The 12,282-nt window shown below is 36.8% G+C and overlaps 1 protein-coding gene across 6 annotated transcripts in view; it reads left to right on the plus strand.

Moving 5' to 3' along the window:
• CEP57L1 (centrosomal protein 57 like 1) overlaps window positions 1-12,282 on the plus strand; it is a 57,346-nt gene that overhangs the window by 25,168 nt on the left and 19,896 nt on the right. For 4 of the 6 annotated variants that reach the window (XM_047762355.1, XM_047762347.1, XM_047762369.1 and 1 more), the window contains exon 2: window positions 11,943-12,108. The exons of the other annotated variants lie outside the window; for them this stretch is intronic. In XM_047762355.1, the coding sequence (XP_047618311.1) occupies window positions 11,946-12,108 (163 nt within the window). In that variant the 5' untranslated portion in view covers window positions 11,943-11,945. The remainder of the gene's footprint in view (window positions 1-11,942; window positions 12,109-12,282) is intronic. 6 annotated transcript variants of the gene reach the window in all.

The raw sequence follows: 12,282 nt of genomic DNA on the forward strand, positions 1-12,282 counted from the left end.
ATGTAGGTGCCTGGGTTGAATTCTGGGCTTTCTATCCTGTTCCACTGATCTATATTTCTGTCTTTGTGCCAGTACCATGCAGTTTTGATGATTGTTGCTTTGTAGTGTAGTCTGAAGTCTGGGAGCCTGATTCCTCCAGCTCCGTTGTTTCTTCTAAACAAACTCTAAAATATTTTGTTTGAGTTCTCTGAAAAATGTCCTTGGTAATTTGATAGGGATTGCATTGAATCTGTAGATTGCCTTAGGTAGTATAGTCATTTTGATAATATTGACTCTTCCAGTCCAAGAGCATGGTATGTCTTTCCATCTGTTTGTGTCTTAAAGTTTTCAGAGTATAGGTTTTTTGTCTCTTTAGGTAAGTTTACTCCTAGGTATTTTATTCTTTTGGATGTGATGGTAAATGGGGTTGCTTCCTTAATTTCTCTTTCTGATCTTTCATTGTTACTGTATAGAAATGCCATCATTTCTGTGTATTAATTTTGTATCCTGCGACTTTGCCAAATTCATAGATGAGCTCTAACAGTTTTCTGGTAATAAGTGTTTCTATATAATGGGATTATGGGCCACACTAAAAAATTTTTAAATTAAATATCATATAGTGTATAAGCTGTGCTAAATTTATCCCGAGAGTTACTGAGTAGGTTGACATTGACATTCAAAATGAATTTTCTACAGATCCATGTAGAAACAAGGTTTTTATAATATGGTTGAACTAGCAGTGACGCTATAAAACCATTATTCTCTTGTTTTTATGGGAAAATGAATATTAAATTATAGATAGGGATGTGGGAACTTCACCTTCTGCAGTCCTAGAAAATCCCTATACTCATGTATATGCATATATGTATACATTTGCTCCTGGGTAGGAAATAGCTTTCCTGAGTGAAAGAGGTACTCTGGCAGGGAGTTGCAATAGTGAGAATCAGACTAGAATTCTGATATCAATTGCTTTAGACAGATTGTGCTGTGAGAGGGACTTTGAGGACCTTCAAACACTAAAAGCAGAGAGAAGCCAGCAATTTGGCTGCTTAACTGGTTTATTTGTAAGTCACAAATTTGAATCGGGGAACTCCTCACAGTGATCAATTAGTGGTTTTTTTTTTTTTTTTTTTTTTTTAGGGCCATACCTGTGGCATATGGAAGTTCCCAGGCTAGAGGTCGAATTGGAGCTACAGCTGCTGGCCTACACGATAGCTCACAGCAATGCCAATCCTTAACCCACTGAGCAAAGGCCAGGGATTGAACACTCATCCTCATTGATCCTAGTTGGGTTCGTTAACCACTGAGCCACAAAGGAAACTCCCAATTAGTGCTTACTTTCACTCTAAAGCCTTTTAGTTCTCTAACAATCTGTTTGGATGATGTGCTTGCTATTCAATGAAGTTGCAGTTTTATAAGATCCCAGAGCAATTACGGTATGTAATTTGTGCAGTGTTTGTACTAGGAAAAGATGGAAAGTGCATGCTGAACTAGGAATACACTGTTTGTATGAAAAAATATCAAAATAGTAAAGGAATTTTTTTTCATGGTGGCACTGTTGAGAAGGGATCAAATTTTTTTTTTTTTTTAAGGGCCAGGGTATTCTGGATATAATGAAAATACTAAGTTAGTATGTTTGTGTCCTGTGAGTGAAAGAAAGAATACTGAATGTTGGACTAGGACTGTAAATCATCATCCTTGACAAGAGCAAAGCTTGCTCTTCCTCCTGTTGTATCAGGACAGTTCCCAGGGCCTGTGGTGAATTTTGCAATCTAGTTCTCAAAGTCCCAGAAAATGCTGAAGCATTTACATGGACTCTGGGGTACATGTGGTCTGATCTCACTTGTTGGTTGTTTTGTTTGTTTTATGTTTTTTATGGATAAGACTTTTTATGTATAGAGGAATTATTAAAAATGGTTAATGTGATGGGAAGGAAAATAACTTATAATTTTTAATCTTTAATAGTTCTTACTTTTAAAAACAAATCAACACCTATGTGAAATTATGTATGAAGTATCTTAGAGAACCAGAAAATAGCCTCTTCATCCCAAAGTTTCTGGGCATTCAGAATAGTTGATATGCATTATATTTAGTGTATTTCAGTGATTCTAAGGCATGTTTTTTTTCACATTTAAAAACATTTCTAAAATAGCGATACATCTTATAATCATTATTGCCTGGATTGAAGTCAAGTTACTTCAGAAAGGACTGGCATTTGCATCTAGCTGTCGTTTGTATTACTATCAATCTGAGACTTAAATTATCTGTTTGAGAGTTGTGGCTTTTGTGTTTTGTTTACGTTTTATATCTCACTGGTAGTGTGAATTCTGACTATAAAGCTGTATAAGAACTGTCTTTTGGATAAAATTCCCTTTACCCAGTGCCCAGTACTTGAAAGGTAGAGATTTTTCAGGTTTTCTTGTGATCTCTTTCTGCATGGTGGGTTTAGTTTCCATTTATTCTACACTGAATCTGTAGCCCTTCTGTTGTTCTAGTTTTACATGAGAGGGCTCCCATTTTTTTCTTCTTGTGGTACATAAAAGAATAATGCATTTTATAATAGATGGTGGCTTAGATTTGATAAAATATCCATCAGATGCTTGCTTGGGCCTGTACCATACTTCTTCAGAACTTTACTCATATAGACACATTTTTAATGAACTCAATGTCATTGTTACACATTTCTTTGCACATTCTTCATCAGGAATCTTCAAACTTTTATTTACATAAAAAAACAATTGGGGAATGAAATTATGTATTTTTAGGCCTTATCACCAGAGATTCTATTTCTGTGGACCTGAGTGATGGCCAGAAATCTTCACTTTTTAAAAAACATCCTCAGTGTATTTAAACCTAAGTGATTCAGGGAAGGACCATCCCTAAAGAAAAACTGCATACTCTATTTTAAGTGAATATTCATGGCTTCAGCTGCCATCTGTATATACTGATGATTTTCAAATCCTTATAGTTAGTCTAAACCAATTTTTTTTTGGATGACAGAGTCACCTGTACAACTGAAATGTCTCTGTTAAAGGCAGAATACACTCTGATTTGGAGTGCATAAGCTCAAGTTCCAGTTTAGCCACTTAATAACTATGTGACCTTTGGCAAAATTACTTAACTTTTCAGTTGCCTCATGTAAAATGAAATTAATATAAATACCTCATTTGGTTGCCTTGGCGATTCAATGGATCAACACAGGTAAATTTCTTTGGTACATAATTAGCTCAGTATAGGTGGTACCTGTTTTTATATTGTTATTGCCCCACAAGCACTTTAAACATGTCTAAGGAGTATGTATTGTGGCTCAGTGAGGATGAGGGTTCTATCTCTGGCCTCGCTCAGTGGGTTAAGGATCCCGCGTTGCTTCAAGCTTCAGCATAGGTTGCAGATATGGCTCGGATCTGGCATTGCCACGACCGTGGCACAGGTCGGCAGCTACAGCTCCAATTTGACATCTAGCCCAGGAATTTCCATATGCCGCCCTAAAAAGAAAAAACAAACGTCTGAAATGAACCTCCTCAGAATCTATTTTCTACTTTGACTAGAAGTTTATTTAATTTCCCCCAATTAAGTTTTCTCACCCAATCCATATACTTTATGATTTATCAATATCCTAATTATCTCTGACTTGTCCCCTTCTTTTCATTCCCACTTCTGTAACATTCTGTAATAGCCTCCTACCTGGATTTCTAGCCAGGCCATGGTTGTTTTTCTCCATTCTAACTCACAGAAATCTTTATCAAAGGCAACGTGATACTGCTACTCCTCTGTTGGGTAGCTCGTGTTGCCTATGGGATAAAATCCAAACACCTGTGCCTGGCATACAGGGCTTCTCAGCTCTGGTTTCTGCCTCCTCTTCTGCAATAGTCAGGCACATTTGCAATCTTCTAGCTATGTGCATTTCATGTAGTAGCTTGCCCAAAACACCAGATCCTCTCCTGCTTTCATAACTTCGCAAAAATAAGCAATATAGCTTATTGCTTGTTGGTTACAAGAATGAAATTTAGAGCCAGACTGCCTGTGTCCAAATCATATTTTAATTGTGTTACTTTGGGCAAAACCACAGTTTTTCTGTGCCACAGTTTACTCATTTTTAAAATGGGAATAATCGTGCCTCATAGAGTTGTTATGTGGATTTTAGTAAATTAATTCACATAGTAAGTTTTCATTAAATGTGAGGTATTGTTATTTTTATCACCATGCCATTTCTTTTGCTTGTACAGTTGATCTTCTTCTCTTCCAATTCTCTTACTTTCTTTAGCCTATCAAATTCTCATCCTTTATTTTTCAGTTAAAGAACTAGATCCTCCAGGAAGCCATCTCTGAAGACCCCATGCACATTGTTTATATGCACCCCCACCCCCAGCTCCATAGCGATCTTTGTGGTATAATTAAGTTATGAATGTTTTAAGGATCACTAGGGACTATATTTTGCATCTTTGAATGGCTAATGAACGAAACTTGATTGCTTTATCATTTCTTGTTATTGGTTGGGAAAGCAATTAGAAAGGGGAGGGATATTCCACTAGAATCAAGTAGAGCTCATAAACTGGCTGAAAGGGAAGGGATAACAAGAAGTGAAAAGACAGAAAACAAAATCTATAACAGTCTGGAACTTTCCAGTGAAAGGGCAAACAGTCCAACAACTATGCTTCTGTAGGTATCATAAAGCATAATTAAGGTCATCCCAAAAGGTTAAATTGTGTTGAGTATATTCTACCTAAAAGGAAGAAAAGTAGGTTAAGCATTTTAGAAATATTTCTTTCCAAACTAGTTGAAATAAATTTTGGCAATTAAATAGGTACCATTTAGTTATTATTGTCCAATAGCTCTTTCTCCCTTAGGCATCCTGACTAATCAATACTTGCATAATTAATTCTGACTATTGAGTGTGCTCAATCTGTGGGAGGAAAAAAAAAAAGTAAAGGCGAAGGAGGATTTGTAGCAACTACTCTGAGTACTGTTCACTTTAAAATTCATTATATGTGGACTCAGTTTCTAAATTCTCTCTACATTTAATAAGTTTTCCACCAGCCATTCTAAAGGATGTTGACCTAAAACAAATAGACTGCCAGATATTTCTCTAGCAAAGATGGGTTTATCTGGGATCAGCAGAAAATTACAGTTTGAAGTCTGCAATGATGTGAACCCTGTGCAAGTCCCTTCAGGGCAAGGAAGAAGAACTCTTTTGTAGAGGGGAAAAGGAAGTTGGGAGGGCTATAGTAAACAAAGAGTCTTTGGCTTTTCATTGGTTGAATCCTTGCCAGGAAAGAAAAGGAGTATTTCTTATTCTTGTTGGATTCAGCTGTGTCACAGGGCATGAGAGCTCCCCCTTTTGGTCTCCCTACTCTATTTTGAAGTTTCTGTTAAATTTTTTTTTTTAGCAAGTGAAATGGTTAGAAACAGAGTTAAAAGTTCAACAGATAAATATAATAAACCCTTTCAAAATTACTTATTTAAAAGAAAGGACTTCCTAACAAAATATTTCCAGTAATACTTTAAAATTCTAATAGATATGATTTACTTCTTAAATAAAATATTAATGATGGCCATTCTGACCAGTGTAAGGTCATAGCTCATCGTAGTTTTGATTTGCATTTCTCTAATAATTAGTGATGTTGAGCATCTTTTCATGTGCCTATTGGTTATCCATTGTGTCTTCTTTGGAGAAATTTCAGTTTAGGTCTTCTGTCCATTTTTCAATTGGATTTTTTGTTTTTTTCTTGTTGAGTTGTATGAGTTGTGTGTATACTTTGGAAATTAAGCCCTGTCAGTTGCATCATTTGCAGAGATTTTCTCTCATTCTGTGGGTTGTCTTTTCTTTTTTTTAAATGGTTTTCTTTGCTATGCAAAAGTTGAATTTGGTCTCATTGGTTTGTTTTTGTTTTTATTGCCATTATTGTAGGAGGTTGATCAAACAAGATGTTGCTGTGATTTATGTCCAAGAATTTTCTGCCTATTTTCCTCTATGAGTTTTAATAGTATCTGGCCTTCTGTTTAGGTCTTTAATCCTTTTTTTTAGGTTTTTATTATTTCTATTATAGTTGATTTACATTCTGTCAATTTCTGCTGTACAGAAAGGAACCCAGTCTTACATATATATAAGAATATATATTATATATATATTCTTTTTTTCGCATTATCCTCCATCACATTCTATCACAAGTGACCAGATAAAGTTCCCTGTGCTATACAGCAGGATCTCATTGCTTATCCACTCCAAATGCTATAGTTTACATCTACTAACCCAAAACTCCCAGTCCATCTCACTCCCTCTCCCTCCCCCTTGGCAACCATAAGTCTGTTCTCCAAGTCCATGAGTTTGTTTCTTTGCTGTAGAAAGGTTAATTTGTGCTGTATATTAGATTCCGGATACAAGTGATATCATATGGTATTTGTCTTTCTCTTTCTGACTTACTTCACTTAGTATAAGTCTTTAGTTCCATCCATATATGCCCCAGGAGTGGGATTGATGGGTCCTACTGTAGTTCTATATTTAGTTTTCTGAGGGACCTCCGTACTGTTTTCCATAGTGGTTGTACCAATTTGTACCAATTTACATTCCCACCAAGGGTGTAGGAGGGTTCCCTTTTCTCCACACCCTCTCTAGCATTTGTTATTTGTTGACTTGTTAATGATGGCCATTCTGACATTGTGAGGTGGTACCTCATAGTAGTTTTGTCTTTAACCCATTTTGAGTTTATTTTTGTGTATGGTGTTAGAGAATGTTCTAATTTCATTCTTTTATAGGTAACTGTCCAGTTTTCTCACTTATTGAGGAGACCACCTTTCCTCCACTGTATGTTCTTGCCTCCTTTGTCATAGATTAGTTGACCATAGGTGCTTGGGTTTATATTTGGGCTTTCTATCTTGTCCCATTGTGTGGAGAAAAAGGAACCCTCCTTCACTTTTGGTGGGAATGTAAATTGGTACAAATTGGTACAACCACTATGGAAAACAGTATGGAGGTCCCTCAGAAAACTAAATATAGAACCACTGTATGATCCAACGACTCCATTCCTGGGCATGTATATACCAATAAAACTATAATTCAAAAAATACATGCACCCCCTATATTCACTGCAGCACTATTCACAACAGCCAAGACATGGAAACAACCTAAATGTCCATCAATGGATGAATGGATTAAGAAGATGTGGTATATATACACAATGGGCTACTACTCAGGCATAAAAAAGAATGAAATAATGCCATTTGCAGCAACATGGATGCAACTAGAGACCCTCATACTAAGTGAAGTAAGTCAGAAAGAGAAAGACAAATACCATATGATATCACTTATATGTGGAATCTAAAACATGGCACAGATGAACCTATCTGTAGAACAGCAACAGAGTCACAGACTTAGAGAACAGACTTATGGTTGCCAAGGGCAGTGGAGGAGGGTGTGGGATGGAATGACAGGGAGTTGAGATTGGTAGGTGCAAACTATTACATTAGAATGGATAAACAATGAGGTCCTACTTTACAGCACAGGGAATTATATCCAGTTTCTTGGGATAGAACATGATGGAAGGTAGTAGGAGAAAGAGAATGTGTGTGTGTGTGTGTGTGTGTGTATACACACACATGTGTATATATGTATGACTGGGTCAGCATGCTTTATGGCAGAAATTGACACAATGCTGTAAATCAACTATACTTTAATTTTAAAAAATGACCGCAAAAAATGATATTAAAAATGGTATGCAAAAGTTTATACCAAGGTACAATATATGATATTTTTAAAACTTAGGATGGTATTTATAGAATTGTTGAATATAACCATAAAAAAAATTTTCTTACTGAATATCCAAGATAAACTGAAGTTAAAGATGATGGGAGAGTGTAATCATTTAATCTCAGATATTGTTAAATTTTAAACTTAATGTATTCAAGTTCAATAAGGAAAAATCTAATTTTCTAACTATTAGATAAAATGTTCATAAACCTAGTTATCTTAAATCTACAAATTGATATGTTTGCTTGGAAATTAAGTAGCTTTTATAGCATGGCATTGAAAATTAACTGTACACATAACAATTAGATGCTATATTATAATTATAAAATATTTATAAAAGATTGGCATTAGTTTCAACTCTTTCAAAAAAATAGGTATTGGAGTTCCTGTTGTGTATCAGGGGTAACGAACCTGACTAGTATCCATGAGGACGCAGGTTCGATCCCTGGCCTCAATCAGTGTGTTAAGTATCCTGCTTTGCTGTAAGCTGTGGTGTAGGTCGCAGACATGGCTTGGATGCCACATTGCTGTGGCTGTGGTGTAGGCCTGCAGCTGCAGCTCCAATTCAACCCCTGGCCTGGGAACCTTCATATGCCGTGAGTGCAGCCCTAAAAAGACAAAAGACAAAAGACAAAAAAAAACCAAAAAAACAAAAAACACCTAAGTATTATACTCAGGTAATCTTATTTCCTCTATTCTCCTTTGTTTAGGATAAAGAGTTTGAAGAATGCTCAGTAAAATTTTAATAGTTATGAATAGGGAAACCAATTTTATTGGATATATTGCTAGCTAATTCATCCCCTGTTTTTTTCCCCCTCTTGTCTCTTGATCTTTTTTCAACAGTGAGATTGCAAACTATTTCACCACATAAGCCATGCCATGTGTGTTTATTTCTACAGGTGATAGCATATTAAATGTAGGAAATAAAGAATTACTTGTTGTTCTTACTTTGACTCCTTTGTTTCCACTTTTTCCTGCTTTTTTTCTTCTCCACTTCTCTGCTCATTCCTCTCTAGTCTCCTTTAAGGGTTTCTATTCCTCATTTGCCTCCTAACTGCTAGTGGCCTTCAGCGTTCTGAGCTCAACTTGTAATTCTTAACCTTTTAGTATTTTGCCTCAAGATGTCTGAGGGGCAACACAATGGACAGATAACATTGCTCTCTAGGAGTTCCCATTGTCCTCAGTGGGTTAAGAACCTGACTAGCATTCATGAGGATGGGGGTTTGATCACTGACCTTGCTCAGTGGGTTAAGGATCCTGCATTGCCTCAAGCTGTGGTGTAGGTCACAGATATAGCTAGGATCTGGTGTGTGTGTGGCTGTGACATGGCGGCTAGGGCTCCAATTTGACCCCTAGCCTGGGAACCTCCATATGCCATGGGTGTGGCCTAAAAAGACCAAAAAATATATTGTTCTCTAATGGACAAAGGCATTGCAAGTCAACTACCCCTTTCCATGCATACACATACTGAAAATTGCCAGGCTTAACACTCTCCTTGGAGATCTAATGGATAACCAAATCTGTATCTCTAGATCCAGCTCACTTAAACTCCAAACCTGTATTTCAATACATTTGTTGAATTTCTCTGTGCCTATAAGCACCTCAGGTTCAACTATGTCTAAAACAGAATTCATTGTTTTCCATCAGACTTGTATCTCATATCATTTCTTATTTCCATTAATGCCATCTCCATCTCTTTACTTGCCCAAGTGAAAATTTGGGGAGTGTTTTTAGTTCTCTCTTCTGCCTTATTTCACATATGTAGTTGCTTCCTAAGTCCTTTTTATTGTATCTTCCAAGAATCTTTCATGTTGATCTCATCTACTCAAGTCTTAATTAAGGCCTTATGTTTTTGCTTCAGTAACCTCTTAATTTGTGTCTCTGCCTACAATTTCTTCCCCCTCCAGTCTACTTCAAGGCCATCTGAATAAACTTCTCAGAATACCAACCTGATCACGTCATTCCCCTTTATGTTCTTTATTAGCTTCCCACTGCCTGATCCTGTAAAATACAAACTCCTTGTGTGATACACAAAATTCTTTGTGGTTTGGTCCTTGCATATCTTTTTATCTCTTATTGACAAAATTTTTTCACTGTGCTTCAGCAGATTTCACTAGGATCTGTCATGTCCCTCAGTGATTATACTTCTTTCTCCCCTGATTGTGTGTTTCCAAATTTTGTGTTCCTGTTGAGCCTCTTACTGTTTGCCTGTTTTGATCACTGTCTTTCATCTTTCCTCATTGTCTGGAAGCCTTGGTTAAACCATTTGTATTTAAGAGTAGGGCACTAAAAACTGATTGGAAACTCCAAATCCATCCAACCCATTCATTTTATTGTCTTTAGGATCTTTGTTAACTTGGGCTGGTCATATTCCCTCCATAAGGGTCTTCCCATCTCCACTTGGATATATGTAGACTACCAATATTCTGTGAACTGAATCTTTCTTCTTGTAGTCTGGTTATCCACCCTCACCTGTGCTGAGTGTCCCCCAGTTCAGGAAAAAAAAAAAAAAGTAAACTTCTAGTCTTCCCATATAGGGGTAAAGCAGTCTTCTGGCTAGATGGAGCTTAGGCACCTCTCTGTATTTTTTAGAAAGTTTCCTCCAGAAATTTCTCTAATACATGCCCTTTTAGCTGCTCTCTCACTCTCTTGCTTTCTCTCTGGCTGAACAGCACTACCAGTGTGCTAGAACTCTCAGTGTGCCTAAACCATGTTAGGGATCTCTGGCAACTTCCCTCTTTGTTGGAATATACATCTTAACCAAAGCAAGGCAACTAGTGCCTCAGTCTTTTATAGGGATATTGATGAACCATTTCTCACTTATTTTTCTTTTTTCTTTTTTGGCCACCCCACGGTATATGGAGTTCCCAGGCCAGAGATCAAATCCAAGAACTGCCAGATCCTTAACTGTTCCAGGCCAGAGATGGAACCTGTTGTCCCAGCGCTCCCAAGATGCTGCCGATCCTGTTGTGCCACAGTGGGAACTCCTCACTTTTTTAAAGTATTTTTTAAAAATGAAAGTATAGTTAACTTGCAGTGTTTCTCCAGTTTCTCTTGTATAGCAAAGTCACCCAATCACACACAGTTCCCTGTGCTATTTCTCACTTTTTGCTTATAATCCTCTCTCTTTCCAACCCCTATGTATGAATACATGGGTCAGAGATAAATTAGAATAACCACCACCATACTCTATTCAGAGTTACTCCACCTCTCCTCTTAAGGCTTTGATTTTGGATCAAGCTTTTTGTACTTCTTTCTTATTCCTTCAGTTTTTCCTCTTAGGATGTCTCAGTTCCTTTTTTTTTTTTTTTGTCTTTTTGTCTTCTTAGGGCTGCACCCATGGCATATGGAAATTCCCAGGCTAGGGGTCTAATCGGATCCACAGCTGCGGCCTATACCACAGCCACAGCAATGCCATATCCGAGCCATGTCTGTGACCTATACCACAGCTCACCGCAACACCGGATCTGTAACCCACTGAGTGACGCCAGGGATCGAACCCTCAGCCTCATGGTTCCTAATCAATTCGTTTCTGCTGCACGACGATGCGATCTCCAGGATGTCTCAGTTCTTTGTGTAAATAAGCTTTGAGTGATTTTAAACACCTTTTTAAAATACAAAACTTGGTTGTGAGAGTTAAGCTAGAACCCCTCTTACAGTGAGAACCCCATGGCTTATTTTCTCTCATTTCTTTACTGTTTCCCTTCTTTTCTTCATCTGCTGATGAGTTGTTACTCTGCTTATGCCCACTTTCAAATGTGTTTACACATTTAATATAAATAAACTTTGGTCTACATTGAAGTCTTAGGGAATCATATCATGTGGGTGGCTTGTGTTTCAAAGCCATGTTGTCTTTTAGAATATATACTTTCTCTTTGAACCCTGAAATTAAACTCTTTGTAGAGGGGTCTTAGATAGTGAACTTATGATCAACTGAGAAACAAGCAGATTCACACCACCTAGGTAATGCTCACTCCAGAGCATGTACTCAATGAAAATTAGGCAGAATTATCTATATAGAGAAAGTAAATAGTCATTTTTACCTCTTTTATTGCTGAACTTATTATAGTTGAATTTGTGATAATTAACATCATAAAGACACAATTTTACACTATATGACTATGTATTTATGTTAGTCTGACCTGAATTTTTGTCTAATTTCTTTTGTCATTCACATAGGAAAAAATGATGCTATATGTCATTCCTTTATTCTCTATAGATAATGGATTCTGAATTAATGCATAGTATAGTAGGAAACTATCTTAACCCCCCAGAAAGAGTGTTCGTTCCATCATTCACCCAGAGTAATGAATCATCTCAAACTCACTACTCTGTGAACTTAGAAGTTACCTCTCCTAAAATGCTTCGGAGTCCAAATAACCAAGGTAATGCTAATATAAAATCTTATTTAAAATTAGGGGACTGGCACAAAGTATGTTATACAAAGCTTTTCATTTTTACATAGAGAATAATATGATTGTATATTTAGCTAATCTTAACAAAACTGCCAACTTTGGCTCTGTTGCTTAAAATTTCTATAAGCTTATTTAAGTTATTTG

The sequence above is a fragment of the Phacochoerus africanus genome, chromosome 2 (assembly GCF_016906955.1).
Source record: "Phacochoerus africanus isolate WHEZ1 chromosome 2, ROS_Pafr_v1, whole genome shotgun sequence".
Taxonomy (NCBI): domain Eukaryota; kingdom Metazoa; phylum Chordata; class Mammalia; order Artiodactyla; family Suidae; genus Phacochoerus; species Phacochoerus africanus.